General features: G+C 34.4%; 1 protein-coding gene across 3 annotated transcripts in view; it reads left to right on the top strand.

Annotated features, from left to right (window-relative positions):
* The window catches only part of LOC127871484 (aldo-keto reductase family 1 member A1-like), a 38,473-nt gene extending 17,316 nt beyond the window's left edge, over window positions 1–21,157 (top strand). Inside the window, exons 2-11 of one of the 3 annotated variants that reach the window (XM_052414452.1) lie at window positions 9,554–9,680; window positions 10,178–10,345; window positions 12,277–12,393; window positions 12,612–12,701; window positions 13,086–13,202; window positions 13,852–13,958; window positions 14,799–14,880; window positions 18,980–19,063; window positions 20,366–20,448; window positions 20,910–21,157. In XM_052414452.1, the coding sequence (XP_052270412.1) occupies window positions 10,328–10,345; window positions 12,277–12,393; window positions 12,612–12,701; window positions 13,086–13,202; window positions 13,852–13,958; window positions 14,799–14,880; window positions 18,980–19,063; window positions 20,366–20,448; window positions 20,910–20,952 (741 nt within the window). In that variant the 5' untranslated portion in view covers window positions 9,554–9,680; window positions 10,178–10,327 and the 3' untranslated portion in view covers window positions 20,953–21,157. Of the gene's footprint in view, window positions 1–8,774; window positions 9,681–10,165; window positions 10,346–12,276; window positions 12,394–12,611; window positions 12,702–13,085; window positions 13,203–13,851; window positions 13,959–14,798; window positions 14,881–18,979; window positions 19,064–20,365; window positions 20,449–20,909 lie in introns of those variants that run through there. The other 2 variants (XM_052414453.1, XM_052414451.1) reach the window with 2 other exon arrangements.
* The last annotated feature ends 1,169 nt before the right edge of the window (window positions 21,158–22,326 follow it).

The following is a 22,326-nucleotide window of genomic DNA, read 5'->3' as shown; positions in this document are numbered from 1 at the left end:
TAACCAAACTTTTCTAAAACGCATGCCAACAGTGAATTTACAATGTTTGAAGGTTAATTTTACAGAAGCTAGACATTTTGAATGTATTTTGGAGAACTTTCAACGTATAATTTTCATTATTGTTGGCTTATATTATTTCTCTTTTGATCTATCTCTTTTGTTTCATTTGAGTGGTCAGTCGACCGTGTTCTGAATATAAAGAAGTGAAACTCAGCTGCTGGTGCAGTTTTGCATTCTCATTATATACAATTAGTTGGTCCTTTATTTAAGGAGAGTGACCAATTGCCTAAACAGTACAAAACAGTACAATACAAAACAACATAAACACATATAAGAATAAAGCTGGGGTCACCGCCTTGGAACAGTCAATGCAAAGCATTGGGGATTTAAACCGGTTTTAGAGCGATCAACCTCACACTTGGCCCAGCAATTTTCATGATACATATAGGTATAAATAAATTTGAACTTCATAGCATTGTAACTCAAATTAAACAATAATAAAAGGGAATTAAAACACATCCAATATTTTATCAATTTAATTACTCAATGGTAGGAAAGAGACCAGAGCAACAGGGTTACAACTTTTTAAGGAAAGATGAAATGAAACTACGAACAAGTGTCAACTACATCCCTTCTTTTTAGAAAAAGATTTAAGAATATAGCATCATAAAGTTAATACTTCAGATCATCATCGCGCATATACAGGAAGAAGCAGCAATAATGGGTGTAAAATATCCGTATTACATAGCTTGGTTGTTTATGTGACTGCTAAAAAATAAAAAATAAAATCAAACAAGAAGCACCCATCAGAGAGAAAATATTTATAAAATCAAACGATTTAAAACCCGATGACCTATGCATGTAGACTAAAACAGTGATATTGTGTCGTATGAAGCAATATAGAAGCGATGACATCAAAAAATCAATGTAGCCGAGAACAGTGAAAGAGTATCGTATGACGTAACTGAGAAGCGATGACACGATGGCGTGAAACAAAATCAAGGGGCATTACTGTAAAATAATCAAAGTACTGACAGTACTGGTGTGACAATGCCTTTGAGAGGATGGATATAAAAGCATCAAGTTAAGTTTATCTACATCACCACAATCACCACAATTGTGTATGTTGGTACGAAAAAAAAAAATTGGTTCATAAATTTTGCGAAAAAAAATTGGGTACGAAAACAAATTTGGGTACGAACAAAAATTTGGGAACAAAAAATTTCGGACCGAATTTTTTTTTGGGTAACACAAAAAATTTGGGGATGAAAAAAAAAAATTAGTACGAAAAAACATTGGGTACGAAAAAAAATGGGTACGAAAAATTTTAGGTACAGAAACAAATTTTGGGGAACATGAGTAGTACCTGTGGTGAACTTGACCCACAATCGCACATTTTCGGACCTTTCCGTCAACCACAGATAAGTTCCTCGAAGGCAATAGTATGAATACACATATCGGAAGCGGTAATGCGGTTCTTCCTACGCGCGTCAAAATGTAAGCGAAATATGTACACAAGTCTGTCAGGAATGTTTGAATTAATGAAGAAAATCGTGAATTGATGTAAGTTTTTTTAAGAAATGGCCAGAAAATATATTAAACAAGAGCTGTGTTTGTGAAACACAATGCCCCCTGCTGCGCGGCTTTGAAGCCATATATTTTACCTTTGACCTTGACGGATGACCTTGACCTTTCACCACTCAAAATGTGCAGCTCGATGAGATATGCATGCATGCCGAATATGGAGTTGCTATCATCAATATTGCACAATTTGACATTTGACCTTGAAGGATGACCTTCACCTTTCACCACTCAAAATGTTCAGCTCCATTAGATACACATGCATGCCAAATATCAAGTTGCTATCTTCAATATTGAAAAAGTTATGGCCAATGTTAATGTTTTCGGACAGACGGACAGACGCTTTATATTCGACATTTGACCTTGAAGGATGACCTTCACCTTTCACAACTGAAAATGTGCAGCTTTATGAGATGCACATGTATGCCAAATATCAAGTTGCTATGTTCAATATTGAAAAAGTTATGGCAATTAAAGTTTTCTGACGGACGGACAGACTGACACACTGACTGACTGACTGATGGACATTTCAGCATCTATAGGCCACCCTACCGGGGGCATAAAGAGCAATAGCGATATTTTTCTCAGCCACACAATTGATAATAGTTTGATATCACAAAATGAAAGTGAAAGTAGAACTGTCAAAAATGACAACCTGTCAACGTGTTGTTTTTGCTGGCACGAGAGGGCGCTAACATTCAATGTGTTCACATTTCTACCATAGGCTTTGTCAATGACCTTTATAGTATGGGTAGCTTTGATATTATTTATTGCTATCATGTAACTGCATTATTGTTTATATGTTTACAATACACAAAGCATAAATAATGATATAAATATACTGATTGAGCTTATAATAATCTGAGAACTATAGCCAGGTCAATTAAGGACTTAAAATACAATTTTTTGTCCTGATTTCATGAAGAAATGACCATCCATGTCCTAGATTTCAAAATCAAGGCCCTGGTCTGACACATTGGTAACATTAACGTTAAACTGTTACCAGGCTTCTGAAATTAGTTTGTATTGAACTATGTAAGGAAATCTAAATCAGGCACTGATTTTTCTTGTTTTAAAACAGTCATAGATGATCAGTTGTTGCCTCTGGGTAATGACCAATTTTTGCTTACTTGTCACACCCTTAAAACTTTCCACACTTCTATAAAAGCAAATCTGGATTTAGGTGATCTTCAATGGTACATTTAAACTTTAGCTGTGTTACAAGAGTGCTGGTAAAGTCAAGTCACATATTTGAATCTAGGCCATGTCAAAATCAAAGTGTCAAAGACAAATGAAAGATGCGTTCATTAATTATTGTCCAGTTGTTTACTACTGCTGTGAGTTTTTATATAATATAACTAATGAACATCATGTGAGAGAAAATTCACATTATTATTGTATATCAGGTTTAGCAGCCTTTTAGATAACAAAGTTGGCTAGTTTTTAAAGTTGCTTCTTGGGATCAAACCCAGAGGGCTTTTAGGAAGATTCTGAAATTTTTCGATCCCTCGAGAGCAACCTAACCAAAAATTAAGTCAAATATTGCCGACTCGGTTTTTTTAGTCGGTTCATGAGAGATAATGGAGCTTGATTGGTCATTGTCGGCTCTGGTACTACTTACATGTACCCCTGGTACTCTTAAGTATACTTAAATGTACCCCGGGTACTCTTAAGTATACTTACATGTACCCCCAGGTACGGTAAATATACGTAATTGCACTCGGTCCATATTAGACTGTACCCGAGTTGTATTCTCTTCAAAAAACACTGCATCAACATGCTTATGTGTTTTGATAATATAGAGGCCATTCTACAGAAAATTGACATAAATGTGTTTATATAATTAAAACAAAAAAATAGTCGACAACGACTGATTTAGGGTTAAAATTCCCGGGTTCATGTTAGTATATTTACCGTAACCGGGATACATGTAAGTATACTTAAGAGTACCCGGGATACATGTACGTAGTACCCGAGCCGACAATGAACAATCGAGCGATAATGGAAGGTGCAACATCTCTCACGCCCCTTAGCATCGCCTTAAGCAGTATTCAATTCTCAACAGTAAAGTGCTGGAGTCATTGAGCCAGAGGGACAAGAAAAAAAAATTGATTAATGTTCGAAATAAATAATTTGATTAATCACAATTCTATTATTTGAGCCATGTCACAGGAAAAGCGCAGTCCAATCAGTATACAATTAAATTATTTGTTATTGTCAGAAAACCACTTTTAAGCAAACAGCTTTCAAGCGACTGCAGGCTGATCTAGATCCAAACTGGCCAAAATCGCCTTAATGTCTCTTTTACTGTGACACAGTTCATTTAACTTTAAAATTATAAAAAGTACTAACATAGAAGAAAGTGTAAAAACAAGTTAAGAGTTTGAAATCAATGTTGAATTTCAGGACAGCTTGGTGATCTGCAAATCCCCGATGAAATGATGATATCGGGTATCAAAGCCATTCAATAAGTCGCAAAATGCTCGAATACAATTTATAAAGCAAAATGTGACTTAAAGGGGCCTTTTCACAGATTTTGGCATATTTTGAAGTTTGTCATTAATTGCTTTATATTGATAAATGTAAACATTGGATCTTAAAAGCTCCAGTAAAAAATCAAGAATAATATTAAAAAAAGGAAAAAAGTAGCTGGTACCAGGGCTCGAACCAGTGACCCCCGGAGTCCTGGCATTAGTCTGAAGTAAAAACGCATAAGCCCTCTCGGCTATTCCGCTGGATATACACAGTTTAAGTATTTAATACCTTATATAAGCAATCTTCGTAGTTTCGTAAATTTAAACTACAACAACAGAACTCTCCAAATTATTCAATCGTTTCGCGTTGCAACGCTTTATAATTTTTAGGTTTTCAAATCGTCAAAAGATACATATAATGGCTATATTGGACTATGGTAAATGTTCACAGTGTTTTTTTCACAAATAGGGGAATGGTGGCGGGGCCGTCCAAACGGGAAAAACGCGTCGTTTTTTAAGAAAAGGGGAAAATTAAAAATTCACTCTTTTATATGTTCTGAAATTTATTATATGAATACACATGTATGTATGAATGTAATATTCACAGCTGAATTTCTCGGTCCTTTTTCTAAAATATATACCAATGAATTTTTCAACATAAGTTTCAGACAGTTAAGCCTTCATGCACAGTCTCAGTTTTCCTAGCCATTTTGAGTCTAATTGGGACTTTGTAATCGATAAAATGGCAAATGTGAGCATTTTTTTTATCAATTAAATGGACCAAATTGGAATGTTTTTATCATCAAATATTGACACAATATATATAGATACATCAGGCCTTTTCCTGGCCATTTTGGGAAAAGCATGAACTTCATATGAAAAGTACACTGTTTTGGGAAATACTAAATTAATGTAACTCTTTATAATAATTCAAAATCATATAATATTATTAAGTTGTAATATACTGTGTAAGTTGTTATGAAATGAATATTTATCGTAAGAGAGTTCTTTCTAAAAAAATAAATAAATATTTTTTTTATTTTGGAGGGGATTTTTTTCTACTAAATCGGGGAAAAATATATACTCATTTTGAGGGGAATAGACCAGTTCACGCGTGACGTCACGCGCACCTGCGTGCTTACATCCGGACTATGTTGGAAGGCAAAAGAAAGATACAATCAATGGGGAGAAATAGAGCGTGATCGGTTACATTTACACGATTATATTTATATTTTATTTTTCAACATGCCAACAAGTTGTTCTACGTCACTGAAACAAATAAGATTTAACACAATGAATAAATAGATCAATTCCAAATAAAAAACATTTGCAAATTAACCATAATGGTATTTGTCTGGGCAGGGACCTGTACCCTGGTCCGGGAAAACTAACATGTTGACACATTAAATAAACATTTAATTAGATTAAATGCAATAGTTTTCATTTGATTGTTTGCATTAATCTTAAAATCGTTTAAGCCTTTGTATTCCGGTGTTTAATTGCCCTTTGTTCTGCATTATCCGATTATCTCGTTTTGATCAGATATTGTCCAGACCCAACTAACAATATGGTGTCATAAACCACACTAGGTGGCAGATGACAGTCTGGTCATTAAACGCAATTGATGATACCACCATGTCTTCATTCTGGTAGTATTAAGTAACAAGGCATTTGGTTGAATAAATTTACACCCGACATACTTAACAGTTGCTTAAATTAGATATGTTACATATTGTACAAATTTGAAGTCTATAGATTATCGGATATTATACACGGTAAAGATACAAGCCCGTTTTATTTATAAAAAATCAAGTATTTATAAATTATAAAATTCAGGTAAAAAATATTTAACGTATTTAGCGGGCATCAGATAATTATAAATACGTCATTCCGTATGAAGATGCAATGTTACGGCAATGCACGAAATACATCATAAAAACAAGAAATTAAGTTTGACATCAATGGGGGTAAAAAATAATGAAACAATATGTATATATTATGTTATATATGTATATATATTATGTTGTGTGTGTGTGTGTGTGTTTGTGTGTGTGTGTGTGTTAAATGTTAGATAGTTGTCACTCATACTCGATCACTAGTAACGAGTTTACAATATACATGAATACACAGCTCAATTTGCATCATGTGAGGTTGTGTTTGTCAGTTGTATGTTAATATTCCTCAAGTCATTCTCTGAACAACACCCATCCAAATTAAAATTACATGTAAATACCGTCATGAACTTCGCTTTTAATAGGGCTTTGTAGTACGTTTATTTTCAATGAAACACTGACACATTCTATCACTAATTTTTTATTACTCTAGTTTACGCATGCAATTGATAATTATAATTTTATAATCAGATGTATCATTATTTTTATTGAAGCTTTTCTGCAAATAATAATACGGCTAATGCATAGAGCTCTTTGTTGTGTCGCATTGTCTGTCGTTCAGTCTGCAGACAATCTTAATTACTTTGATGCTAATGACGCGTTCTTTTAAAATGCAAATAAATGTGTTAATGCATTCTTGGCACTAAATATTATATTTTTTAAATATTATTTAGGTGTTATTTTTTTTAGTTTCTTTTCGATTTATTGACTAAACAAGTCTCGTTATCCATATGCTTGGCGTTAGCTGTAAGCAATGCTTTTGTCTACCAGTGCATTGCGCATGCGCGAAAATCAGTAATCAAAACAATAACAATGAACTGGTCTATTGGGCCGAATATCGGCCCCGAAATTGCCATAAAAAAAACACTGGTTCAGTAATACTGTTTCCTCACAAATATCATAACTAAAGCGAAAATTTGCGAATCTGAAACAACTTTTATCAATTTTGTCAATTTACCAAACCGTGAAAAGATCCCTTCATTAAATTGATAACTAAAAATACCGGTATGTACGGTGGCACTAAGGTGACATCACCGCTCCAAACAAAAGCCGGGAAAACACAAGTTATGTTTTCCCGTCGCAAAAAAAAAAAAATTAACTCGGGGAAACACAAAATAAGTCTGTTTTCAAGAGTTTTTTTTTGGCGACGGGAAAACAAAAGTTCTGTTTTCACGTCTATTTTTTAGCGGAAAACACAAGTTCTGTTTTCCCGTCTCTTTTTTTTGAGACTTGAAAACACAATCGCTATATTGTGCGCACAAGAGAATCGGCCAATCACAGACGCGGATTATATGGAGGAAACATTTGAAAACGTCCTAAAGGCAAGTTCTGATATAACAAAACATACTACTACTACTACTACTACTACTACTACTACTACTACTACTACTACTACTACTACTACTACTATACTACTACTACTACTACTACGTTTTTATGTTTTCCCGACTTTTTTTTTGGAGCGGTGATGTCACCTTAGTGCCACCGTAAGTATGCCAGTTTTGCCGTGTCAAGCTGTTACGATCCAATAAGTCCTTCATTCACATCGAGTATATATCCTTCGAATTCCATCTATTGTTGTGATAAGCGGAGATTTAGTGAATAAATAATTCATATATCCTAAATGACAGCTTCTAAATAGCGAAACAAACCAATTTATGCTGTAAGAAAGTTTTAACACGAGACTCTCATGGGGGCGGCCATTGTTGAATGTTGAAACACGAACGACAACTCTGCTAGGCGAATGTAGAATTACCGAAGTCCCCGCTACAAGTCAATATTTTTCAACAGAAGTGGGATATTGTTGTTAAGTTTTTGACTGTACCGCTGCTTTATAATATAAAAAAGCCCCAGATGAATTTTTGACACTTGACGGTCTTTACAGCGGGGATTTCGGTACCTGATCGTGCTTGTGCAAATATGCACTATGAATTCATACTGGGAATCCCAATAATAATGTTTATATTTTAGTTTTTCACGATCAAACTTGGATAAAAACAATGTTTCATCAGTGATTTCAGTGTATATTGCAATATTCTATATATACCCGCAGTTTTTTTTAGAAATAATCAATATTAAGGGGGATTTCGGTGGATTTCTGGGGATTTCGGGGCATTTTGCTAATTACGGAGAATTCGGTATTTCTACGACCCGAGCATTATCTCTCGGACTGGCTCGGTCTTTTACATAGGTCGCCATTATGAAGAATTTGTTTGATGGTATCATAACTTAGACGATGCTGAAACAGCATCGGCAAAAATTAAAAATATTAAAGGGGCGGTACTGTTAAATCGCGATACCAATAAAACCAGCTTAGGTGATTGAATATTTAAAAATCAAACATATAAAATGGTAATTCCATTCATAATTCCAAAGTTTAAGAGAAGAAAGATATAGTGAATCGAAAACCAACAAGCATGTGTTTTTAAGTACGTTAACATATATCCTTTTGATAAAAATGAGTTAATTAAATTGAAAAGTTTAATATTTACTTTTTCTTTGACATATTTTAATTTGCCTACACGCTTCAAAACATCTCCATAAAATGATGAGTGGAAAATTCCATTAGTTAGGTGCCATTTTAATGAAACATTATATTTTGAAATTAAATCACCAAACTTTGAGTGACATGTAGCGAATTTACTTCGTAGGTTATGATAAAAAAAAACTTGTTTTAGCAATTTCTTCGTTAATGTACGACTACGATCATTAAAATCTTTAATACATGAACATGCTCTGGCATAACGTACCAACTGCGAAATGTAACTACCATAGGATGAACCTTTAGGGATGTTACCATCTAGGAACGGAAAATTCACTATTTCAAAGTTAACGTCGTTTCTTTTGTCGTATAAACTTGTTTTAATCATATTATTATCAATAGTAAGATGATGACCAGTTGGCCTGAAATCAGTTAAATCAGTAAACTTGTTTGGTAAGTTGACCGTTTGAGAAGGCCAGTTGGTTTTATATAGAAAAGTCACTTAGCTTGTGTAGTCAGTTGACCGTTTGTTAGCGACCAGTTGGCCTAATCCGGACAAGACAGACTGTGCGTGTGGTTAGTTAACCGATTTATGTTGGAATGCGTGTATTTATTGCGTGTGCAAATTGTTCAACTGTATCTTTAAATAAAAACGGCAGTGAATTACGACGCTTGTCGTAATATATTTAGGACACTAGGTCGACTCATCGTAGGACAAACTAGTCTCTTTCAATAATATTGTTATTCAATCAGATTCTTTTTATTATAATGGAGAGTTCTTGTTTTCTATTCTAACCATTGGGCACATTGAATGCCTCCCTTTAAAAATTAAAAAAGTCCAAATCTGTGAACAACCACCATTTAACTTCTGAGATTTTAGATTTGAAAAATCAATAAAAACTAACCCAAAACATATAACATTGGTTTGTTAAAATAAAGCGGAATATTTAAAAGATTGTATTTATTTACAGCGGATTGTATTTATTTACAGCTTAGGCATATGGGGGGCTCTTTCAACAACACAGCTTTCATTTGTTTCCTCGGTTAGATTTTACTTTTTCTCTAGCGCGCTAATTATTCAAAGTCTGAGATTTTCCCATGTAATTTCATAACACGGTCTCAAGTCAAGTGTTTATCACTGGACTTACTCCAAGAACAATGTCGACCCCTGCGCTCAAGGTCCCTATACAGAACGGCACGGGTTCGATCCCCACCGTAGGACTTGGAACCTGAACGGTGTTCGGCGAGCAGGTGAGAAGGCTCTTTTGAAAATATAGATATAAGCATATATGTATGTTGTTTACTAAAACAAACTCGTATGCACATATAAGTTAATAAATGATGATGGCTGCACTGAGCTTCATAAATACCTAACTTGGGACATAATCATAGCGAGAAATGCATCCGATGAAGATTTTCGTTAAATTTACAGTCACTAGCACATATTCCAAATCGAAAAAACTGATCACATACATTTTCAGAAATTATATTTATATTTCAAAATTCCGTCCACTATATTGATTACTGTTGTTGATGCTTCGAGTACGTAAATGAATCGATGGGAAAGTTTTTACTTGACGTTTTTTTAATGATGAAAAAGGTTTTGTATCAGATCATGACAGATGTAACATCAACGGTACATCTTCAGTTGTATAAATTACTCTTTCAAAAGTCACTTGTCCATTGAAAGGATGTAGTAGACAAATATTTTAGTATTTATTGGAAAACTAGTGTAGTGTGTTACACAGGGTAACGCAGACGAGGTTGAGGAGGCGTGCCTGGCCGCCATAGACGCAGGTTACCGGCACATAGACTGCGCATGGTGCTACGAAACCCAGCCCGGAGTGGGACGAGCGCTCGAGGCTAAGATCCGCGAAGGCGTGATCACCAGGGGGGACATGTTCATTACCACCAAGGTAATGTAATCTCAATACGTACATTTTGTATCCTAATTTATATGCTGTATGATTAAGAAATAATTGACGGGTAACCGTTGGTTATTGCGGTAATAATCAACGGCATGGAGTTCAGATGCGTAGGCATTAAACCACGAGGGCGTAGCACGAGTGGTTTGATAACAAGCATCGGAACGACATACCGTTGGTTATAACGCAATAACCAACGGTTTCCGTCGATTATTTCGATTCTAACACGATTTCATTTATAAGTTATCCGCGATTTAAAGGTTATAAATGAGAATTATATTAACCGAACGTCTTCCACTTTTCCGCGAAAACGTGACGACACCACAACAATGACAATCAAATGACGTATTCTTCATTCATAAACAGTGCGCGGACAATCAAAGTGACGTCATACTTATCTCCGTTAGTATATTGGGGTAATAACCCACGGTAGTTTTAATTCTTTGTATGTGGAAAACAAGTTACGTGCCGTGGTAGAATTACTAATTATCTACCGTCAAAGGTGGAAGAATGTAGCATTGGATTGTTCGTCAGTCCGTCCGTCATTGCGTTAGTCCGTCAGTCTGTCACAAACTTTTCAGGGATTTATCTCCGACACTAAATTAGATATCAACATAAAAAATCATGGTTGTATGTATCACCGAGAGAAATTGCTACGCATAAGAGTCATAACCCTGCACTTTCTTAAAAAAAGTTTTTGCCCTATTGTTTGGTGTGTCATGTAACTTTTCAGGGCTTTATGTATGATACCATTTACGATTTCAACATTAAACTTCACGTGTGTATTGTTATCAATTAGCCATGCATGCTTGAGAACCATACTTCTACTTTTCTAAAATAAGAATAATTGCCCTTTGGTGTTTGTGTACGATGTACCTTTTTAGGGCTATATCTCATAAACGATACATGATTTCAACATCAGTGTGTAGAAATCAATTTGAAAAAGTAACATGTAAACGAACAATAACTCTTCACTTTCTTAAATAAGCGTTATTGCATTTCGTTGTTTTGTATGATGTATTTTTGCAGGTCTATATCACAGATATATATATCTATATGTATGTATGTATGGATGGATGGATGGATGGATGGATGGATGGATGGATGGATGGATGGATGGATGGATGGATGGATGGATGGATGGATGGATGGATGGATGGATGGATGGATGGATGGATGGATGGATGGATGGATGGATGGATGGATGGATGGATGGATGGATGGATGGATGGATGGATGGATGGATGGATGGATGGATGGATGGATGGATGGATGTAGTAAAGACACACATTCGCGTTGGCCCAATGAAATCACTCGTGTCTTAAAAATGTTGGCCAGCTGAAATGTATGTAAACAAAGGTTTCAGACGGCGCTAGAGATAGTTTTGATGCATTAAGTAACGACAAGAACGGTAAGAATGTTTTTTTATGTGTTTTATTAAATTATGGTACCGAGGTCCGCGAACTTCGCAGAGAAAATGCCATTTACTCCGTGAAGTTTTCATTCTTGGTTGATGACGAGTTAGGTAACGCGAGTTGTGAATCGTGCTATTTCTTAAAATTTGACCGGTACTAGTATTTGTAAAAAATATAACAAGATATGTACATTTCCAGAAAGGAAATTCATTTCTGTGGTAAAAAGAATAAGGTCATGTAAATCGCTGCACAATTAATAAAGTTATGGCTGTTGAATATCTTGTTATATATATATATATATATATATATATATATATAATTGATTATTATATTTTTACAGAGAAGTTGATTTTTCGTTATATTTTTTTCATTCAAAATGCTACGCGCTAACCATCTATGCGTTTGAAGTGTCTTTGATTGTACCATTCATTTGTCTGAAGGAAATATAAACTGTTTTTTCGTGTATTTTGCATGTACTGTAAATGTTCTAAATGAAACACCTCGTAGCTGTGGAACACCCACCACAACCCGTCCCTGGTCGAAACAGAGCTGAAAGACTCCCTGAAGTCACTGCGGACAGACTATGTGGATCTCTGTCTTATCCACTGGCCTATCGCATTACAGGTGATCTATTATCACAATTTGTATCATATACACACAGAAGCATATGTGAACATGTTTATCCTAATATTTTTAACTTTAATTAACGAATCGACATTTTGCCTTAACGTTTTGATGAAGCAAAAATGGACCTTTGTTGTGAAACTGTACTTAGTGTAATAACGCTGTTCGATCCGTAATACCTCGCTTCATTAATGTCATTTTTTATTGTGTACCCTTAGGACCAGGACATGAGCGGTAAGACCATCTTGCCTCTGAATGCTGACGGCAAAGGAATTCCGGCCGAACACGCAATCGAAGACGTGTGGAAAGTAATGGGTTATATTGTCCGGAAAAAACGAAATGAATGCGTTTCGACATCAAATTCGTTAAAAAAGCACAATGCTGATGTCTAAACTTAAAACGATCATATGAGCATGTTTTTAAATGGTCTGTATTTATCAAAAGTGCATTTGGCGCAAATTTGTCAATAGAAGATTCATACAAAAAATCTTATTGAAGGCACATGTACAAAAGTGTTGATACGCATTTTGGAAGATTAAAATTTTATGACTCATGGAGCAAAAAAAAATGTGCAACCAACAAATCGCATAGTGACAGTTAAAACAATATAAATCAATACATATGATTACTCACGTTTTCTAAATATATGGACATGCGTGTATAACATTAGAACACATACTATGTTATTTTAGGCGATGAAAGAGTGCCTTAAGGCTGGACTGACACGGAACATTGGTCTGTCCAACTTCAACAAGAAACAAGTTGACAGAATCATGAAAATCTGCACCATAAAACCGTCCAATATGCAGGTACTCATCATGTGTGAGGATATTTTTGCTTTGACTGTCACACACTAAACGTTGAAAAATCACACACGTTGCTTTGGCTAACTTGTACCAAAAAAGCGTTAGAAATTGAGTGGGATAAGCATCCGAGTGGTTCATGTTGTTGACTTGTTATCATACAATATTATATTGAGATATCAGAAAATAAATATGGGTAGAAATTAATATTTGTGATAATTTTCAACTAGTCCAACACAATTTGAAATTTTTATTTTATGCTTTCCGGTGGTTTATAGAGAAATAACAGTGAATTAAAACTGATAATTTCACTGTTTCAAACTGAAAATTATCAATGATTATTATCGATAATTTTCACTGTTTACTGTGAAATGACGTCGTTTTTTACGAAATGACGTCATTATCCCAGATAAATTTTTAGTTAAATTCTTAAACAATGTATGTAAACGATGAAAAAAGCATAAAATAAACATAAAATGTGTTGGATTCGGTGGAATATCGTTTTTAGTTGACTCGTGATCATAGATAATATATATTTTCACTTGTGGCTGCGCCACTCGTGAAAATATTATTTTATATGAACACTCGTGAATTAAATTGATAATCCACCGAATCCAACAAATATCCTCTATGTATCTGTTTCTTAATTTTGCAGGTGGAGGTGTCGCCCTATTTCTCCAACAATCAGATCCTGGACCACTGCCGGCAGCTGGGGATGACGCTGACAGCATACGCTCCGCTCGGAGCCCCGAACAGACCATGGTACGTCTTCCCGTATGCGCACATACTTACATTGGGTTCAGTGAAATATTGAAAGATAATGATAAACGAATATAATACCAAACTTAGCGCAATTAATTAAACGAAACCTCAAATTGGTCAATCAATGCGATTTATAAAACAAATGTTCACACCTCAATTAAAAAGAAAATGGTAATTGTTATTAGGTCATAATTGCAACGCTCAGCATTTAGGAATATGGTCATATTAATTCGAATTTAAGTAGTTGTTTTGATCTTTTCCAAAAAAATTCCTTTAGTCAATTTTTTATAGCTATTGTTATTTTGAGCTGAAAACACAAGATATGCAGAGCAAATAATTATTATTTGTAAAATGAACATTAGTTGGGATAAAAATGTTCATTTTTTATTTTATGCTTTCCGGTGGTTTAAAGAGAAATATCAGCGAATTAAAACTGATCATTTCACGGTTTCAAACAGTAAAAATAAACAGTGAAAATTATTGATAATTTTCACTGTTTACTGTGAAATGACGTCATTTTTGTGACGAAATGACGTAATTATAACAGCGAAATTCTTTAGTTAAACTCTTTAACAATGCATATAAACGGTGAAAAAAAGCATAAAATAAAAAGAAAATTTGTTGAATTCGGTGGAAAATCGATTTCAATTCACTTGTGATCATAGAAAGTAATATTTTCACGAGTGGCGCATATTACTTTCTATGATCACTCGTGAATTAAAATCGATAATCCTCCGAATCCAAGAAATATCGTCTATGTTATCTGCAATAGATATTAGTGTAACCAATTTGATTAAATATTTAACAATTTTGTGAAATTTACACATGATTTCCGTGTAGGAGAGAAAGCGAAGAGCCGAATGTTTTTGAGGAGCAGGTTCTAAAGGACATTGCAACAGCTAAAGGGAAAACGATTGCTCAGGTGAGCGTTTCTGGATTACAAATAATATGCGGAAGCGCAAACATGAAAAATAAGTATTTGTTAGATAAATGAAAAGAATAGTGTAGCCGGTAGTAAAAAAAATCAGTTGCCCAACTGAGCGAGTTTGAACATCTCATTAATACGTAAGAGCAAAATACGGAATGTAATGTTGAATACATGATACAAACTGTGAAATATTATCTTGTATGCTAAACAAGTATACGTGAACTGTTGTATGTTGTATACATGCTTAACAATGCTAAGCGTTATATTTATATTCATTACATGCTTAATTATACGTAAGCGCAAACATATACAAAATTTAATGTTGAATTCATGCTAAAATTGCAAAGTGTTATGGTGTATACATGCTAAACAATTCTGAGGGTAATGTTAAATTCATGTTAAATGATACAAAGTTTAACGTTGAATACATGCTAAAAAATGCAAGTGTAATGTTTCATACATGCTTAATAATGCGTACGTGCAAACATATGCGAAATTTAATTTTGTATACATGCTAAATTTTCCAAGTTTTATTTTGTATACATGCTAAACAATTATAAGGGTAATGCTTAAAGATCACCTGAAGAATTCTGACTTTAAACTACCGTATAATAACATTGAAATAAAATAAAAACAAAATATATATTTAGTGTTAAAAAACGATGACTTTGATGATCGGTAATTTCCGTAATGCGTTCTGCAATTTTCGCCGCTATTTTCCCCGATGACGTAGTCGTGCACCACTGCGCATGATCCAGAACGACCTCCATTGTTATTTACCGTTACGCAAATTTCCCGCACAACGTTAATGTTTACAGGACTGTGTTGATCATTTACTTGCATTTTATAAATTTTCTATCTACGCTGAGTTGATTACGATTCGAATTGTAACGTGACATTGCGAATCGACGGGTAATAGGATGGTGCAGTGTGCAGCGTTTGAATGCAATCCTCGTCCTGAAAAGGGGAAGAAAGGATTTTTTCCGCTTCCCAAAAGACGAGAGTATCAGGCGAAAATGGATCCTAGCAGTGAATTCACGACGGATAATCGATGGAAAGGTGGTGGACATTACGCCCAGCAAACATGCAAAGCTTTGCATTAAACATTTTGGGGACAAGTGTTTTGTCCATCCCCCGAGTGTGATGGCGAGTGCGGGCTTAGGGCTGAGACTTTTGCTACTTCCTGATACAGTACCAACTCTGTTCCCTGACACGGACTATTTAGACTCACTGTAAGTGCAATATATTGTTTAATACAATTAAATGTTGTTATATACATGTAACATAATTGAATTGGAAACAGGTTTCAGTGTAATAAACAAATTTTGGTAAGGAGCCATTTAGCTTTATCATTATAACATTAAATGTACTAAAGGTGTATTGCTTGATAAATTTCTGTTGAAAGAAACATGTTTTATTACTAGTATGACTCAAAAGTTATATTTATCATATAAGTTTGTGTTGCATTTCGTGTATTAGTAGACAATAAATGGATGTTAACTGTCATCTCATGACAGCATTATAATTAGTGCAAAATTAAATAAGACAAGTTCAGTTTATTATTTTTACATTTCATTCATTAAGTTCATTCAATTTGGTGGTTTCTTTACAAAAAAGGGCACTTAAGTGCATATACTGTTGCAAATCACCATGTCATGACGGCATGGAAGTTGCACCAAAGTGGCAGAAATATGTGTATTACCACCTTACAAATGCCATAAATCAAGCTGGTGTCATAAAATAATTGGTCCTGTTTGTTGCTTTGCAGTCATGTTATCAGTGATCTACTGTTATCAGTTTCATCTGTCACAGACAGTTCTAAAATAAGCAGATTATCTGTCTGCAGTAATAATTATTTTTTTAAGTTGTATTGCAACAATGTTTTAGTAAAGCTCATGTACTAATTCCGTCCAGTTTTCTAAAAATTGCTGTCATTGTACAGGTTCTTCTGTTTTGTTTGTCTGTGGTAATTTATATTTGTAATGTTGTAATAAAATTGTATGTTACTTGTAGTGTTGTGTACTCCATTTAAATTATTTAGTAAGTTAACATTTGACATGATATTTGTCCTACATCATATCAATTCACCTCGCCGTGGAGAGTTTAGAACAATTCAATTTCTTCATATTTATATGACGAAAATTATTAATTATTATTAATTAATTATTAATAATTTTTATTATGACAAATTATTTATATATATAAAAGAACAGAATTGAATAGTTTCACGTTGAAGTGAATGGCGACAACAACGAGATCAATTAAGCATAAGTACAAAATCGTGTGCAGGGTCAAAATCGGGTTTCAACAAAATGGCCCTTTCCGGATAATAGCAAAAGAAATTAAAGACATTTATATTCTAGACGATTCTAGTTTAAATTACTCACGCGACATTTTCGTAAGATTAATTCATTTTAAATCAAAATTATTTGTTTTGACTACATTGTTTAAGTGTTAATTTGAACGGTTAGTTTGGACTTGCAATCGAACATCGATCAATTTCAGGTAATAATTGTATCTGTTCATTATGTGTCAATTATAATTGTCTGATTAAATCGTAATTTAATCAAAACTTAAAACAATCAAGATACGCCGCCATGTGTGTGTACTAAGAAAACCCCTCGATATATATGTCGATCTTTAATATGACAACAGCTGATATCGATTCTTGTGTTATGAACTCAAGCAAGTAGTGCCCTACTACGTCACTTCCGGTTTGAACAAAAATGTAGACTCGATCGCGAAGTGCGAAAAATTGGCATAGTTATCGGCTGTATACTCGCTGAATACGTTGGGTTTAATCGTATAATGGCAAGGATATGCATTAAAACATTATAATCTCACATAAAATTGGTATATTTAAGGTTTTTAAAACCGGGGCAGGTGATCTTTAATACGTGCTAAATAATGCGATTATAATGTTGAATTCTAAACAATGCTAAGTATAATGCTCAAAACATGACGTTTTATGTTCAGTATAATGTCGAATACATGCTAACTAACATAAAGTGTAATTTTTAATACATATTAAATAAGTATTGAATACATATTAAAAATGCAAAGTGTTATGTTACGTACATGCTAAACGATGCTAAGTGTAATCTTGATTACATGGTTAATACTGCGAAGTCGAATAGTGAATACAGGCTAATTAATGAGAAATGTAACTTAGAATCCCGTGAACATGCTTACTTATATGGCACTGAATACAAACTAAAAACTGCGAAATGTAATATAAAGACTTTACTACTTTTTGTACTATAAAGAAAATACATGTCTTCATCATAACCTGCCCAAGGAAAATCATCAATATCGTCCAGTCAGACACGATCTCCAAAGAAGAATAATGGAAAAGAACAAAGCAGCAGTCCGTTAAAGAAGACATCCTTCAGAAACGTTGGCGATGGATAGACCACATCCTTCGCAAGCCTGCATGCACTACGACAAGGCAATCTCTCACCTGGAACCCCCAAGGGAAAAGAAAGAAAGGGTGGCGGCATACAACCACCTGGCGCCGCGACTTAGATGCAGATGCATGTTGGGGCAGCATGACCGACTCGTCCGCAACCGAGTGGCTTGGAGAAAGCTGGTTAGCGACCAAAGTCTTAGACGGGACCACGTGTGAATATGAGATGAGATAAGATGACATGATTCATGGTTGTACTGTAGAAAAGTATCAATTTAAAAGAGCATTATTACAAATTTCAGTCGCTATTTCGGAAGAATGTATATTTGAAGTCTGCAACAAGGTTGTTTCATTAAAGTGTACATAAATTGTACATCATGATTATCCGTCAACATCATTATACGTTGGTTAAAAGACTTTCGGCTTATGACGAGATTCGTTTCTCTTGGAGATGTCTCTTATTGGTTTCAACTCCTATATTTGTTACGTGTTACGTATTTTATTCAATCCCCCCCCCCAACATTTGCGAGATTTTTTAGTTAATTAGGTAATAGTAATTGGGCTATTTGACCTCTCACGATGCAGTCTCGAGCAGTGAATGACCTCATACTCTTACATGAAATATGCACTAGTAGCTTTGCATGCATGCGTGTGTATCATTGATTAGTTTCCGCTTTATTTGTACAGGTAATCCTCCGGTTCCACATTCAGCGAGGCCTTGTCGTGATTCCTAAAAGCATCACAGCCTCTCGGATTAAGGAGAACATACAGGTTGGCTATTTAAAGGGATCTTTTCACGCTTTGGTAAATTGACAAAATTGAAAAAAGTTGTTTCAGATTCGCACATTTTCGTTTTAGTTATGATATTTGTGAGGAAACAGTAATACTGAACATTTACCATGGTCTAATATAGCCATTATATGCATCTTTTGACGATTTTAAAACTTAAAAATTATAAAGCGTTGCAACGCGAAACGATTGAATAATTTGGAGAGTTCTGTTTTTGTCGTTAAATTTTGTGAAACTACGAATATTGCTTATATAAGGTATAAAATACATCAGGTATGTGTACTCGGCGGAATAGCTCAGTAGGTTAAAGCGTTTTTACTTCAGGACTCTGGCAGGACTCCAGGGGTCACTGGTTCGAAACCTGCTCCGGGCAATGTTCTTTTCCTTTTATAAATTTTATTCTTGATTTTTTACTGGAGCTTTTACGATCCAATGTTTACATTTATCAATATAAAGCATTTAATGAATAAGTTAAAAAATGCCAAAATCTGTGAAAAGGCCCCTTTAAAGCTAAACGCGTATAGCTACTCCTGTTTGTTAGAATCGTTGTGTTATATGATCGAAAAAATACGTATGTATTAACTTGCATTGACTGTCCATCTTCTAATAAAAGGTACATTCCGACTGCATGCAATTATATTGTGACACAAAATAACCAAAATTCATTAGATCTACATTAATATGTTTCTTTACTTAAACTTGTACTTGCTTCTGATGTCTGTATACATTATTTCAATTCTGCTATGTGTCAAAACATAATATTCATCTGTAATTTACTAGTTATGCATATTTGGGGCATGCATATATATATACTCAATATATTTTTTTTTCTTTTACTTTTTACATGTGATAATAACGCATTTTCAAACCTTATGTCTTTGTATGAAATCATGTATGGGTCGTATGTCCTTCCTCAATATATGTCTCTGTCTCTGCTGTGAAAAGGGGGTTTAATGCATGAGCGTAAAGTGTCGCTTTTATGATATTTTATGTTTAAAGAAAGTCTCTTCCGAGCAAAAATCCACTTTAGGCGGAAAATGTCGTCCCTGATAAGCCTGTGCGGTATGCACAAGCTATTCTTGGACGACACTTAACGCACACGAATTTAACCCCTCTATCACAGAGCACGGCCTATATGTATATATATATATATATATATATATATATATATATATATATATATATATATATATATATATATATATATATATATATCGTACTTATTTCTCCTAGAGTGTGCAAATATGCGGACACGTTTTCAGATCACTGTTTCTCAATGTTCAGATTTTCGATTTCACTCTGACGAACGACGAGATGTCAAAGATAGCCGGAATAAACAAGAACCTTCGCGTATTCAAGAATTCACTGTAAGTCAAATCTGATCAAAAATCATATACAGACAGACGCTTCTATTGACCGACGACTGAATCGGATGGCATCGCATAAGAATTCCCGTTCAATTTACCTTTAAACAAAATGTTCACTCGGTAATGTTCAAATTCGGACCTATTCCGTTCCCCTTCATTCATCGACTTATACTGGATTATACCGGTTATCCGACGGGAATCCGACGCTTTTACGTGTCGCGATATTTGATAAGTTGTAAAAGTACACCTGCGATTTAATTGAAAAGTCACCTTATACGATAACGTGAGACCTCAACAGCGAACGTTATAATTTAAGTTTAAATCTGTTTTAATATGCTTTCTGAGAAAAATTACGAGTGGTTATTCGTATATACATGTTTTTTAAATAGATTTTGATAAACACATAGGTATTACACAGTATAGTTGATGTTTGTTAAAGTAAACGAGATTTATGGTTGCAGTATGGCGAATCACAAGGAATATCCATTCAACGAGCCATTTTGATATGATCGACATTCGGCCAACAGCAAAACAGTGGTAACATATTTTCCGATAGGTGCATGCAGTGAAGAATGGAAGGATGTATGTTGTTTTGTTCGTGAAATGAACAAACGAACTCACCTTTAAATTGTAAACGCAAATATCATAGCGTCGGATTTTAAAGGTGTTTTAAGCTTCTAAAATATAATAAAGCGTATACTCGATGGGATATTTTTGTTCGTTTTCATTTTATTATTGTATAGTACAGTACCTTATTTCAAACAACAAAACCTACTTCTTTTAAACAAAAACTATATCGTTTCTTAGATCAATCCATATTTGTTATGAGTAGTTCTCATAACAAAATCAAAGTGTCTTTGATAATGGCTTTGATTTCGGGATTGTTGTCGTGTTGTTTGTTGTTTCCACATAAACAATTTAAATTTATGCAAAGATTTGCGTAAATTAGAATATTTTTTATATTATGCACAGTTTATAGGTAACAATTACATACAATTGTTGTTGTTTTTTCAATTTACGTAACTTAAGAGAGTTAAATGAAGCAAGCGGGACATTGTAAAAGATCAAAGACCATATAAATAATGCTTGAAACTGACGTGCAAATATTCAGAACTATCGCAGTAAACCTTGCAAAGGACAAATCTTAGTTTTGCTATCCTATCTCTAGGCAAAACTGTGTCTTTTGATTTTTTCGTATGATTTAAACTTGGTCGCTATAGTGCTTTGTCTGACCCTTGCGTCTTATTTACTTTAAATGTTGGACGATATCATAACATGACAATTTAATTGAGTTACACTATATAACCCATTTATGCCTAGCGTCTAGAAAAAAGGCTTTGGCAAGCAGCGTAGACCCAGATGAGACGCCGCATGATGCCTTAAGGAATTTCTTTAAGAAATAGTCTAAATACATAAATAAACATACTAGACATCCCTAATTTTGGAAATAAATTGATCCAATTCAGAAGGATGGGAGGGTCCACTAGGCATAAATGGGTTTAATTCCGTTCGTCGGCTGAAATTTTTTGCCAGGAAACGGCAATATATTATTGTGTTGAACATGTGAAAGCTGAAAGCAAACGAACAATGCATTCTCAAAGAACATGGCCAACAGGCACCTAGGCCTCTGAAACATAAACACTCCGTACACCAAGGGGAACGCGTGTGAGTTTACTTTTGAAGGCTACATGTGTTAACAAAATTGGTAAATTATTTTAAAATTAACAAGAGCTGGTTACAGTAGTGCCAAATCCCCGCCGAAATGTGTTTGCTTGTATGACACCATTTGTTTTAGAGAGTAGAATAATATTTATAAAGCATGGCACATGAAAAGCTAAAATATTTACTATGATATTGAATTAAAATAATAAATTATAA

This window comes from Dreissena polymorpha, chromosome 3, assembly GCF_020536995.1.
Source record: "Dreissena polymorpha isolate Duluth1 chromosome 3, UMN_Dpol_1.0, whole genome shotgun sequence".
Classification (NCBI taxonomy): Eukaryota; Metazoa; Mollusca; class Bivalvia; order Myida; family Dreissenidae; genus Dreissena; species Dreissena polymorpha.
This window is presented reverse-complemented; position numbering and strand designations above follow the sequence as displayed.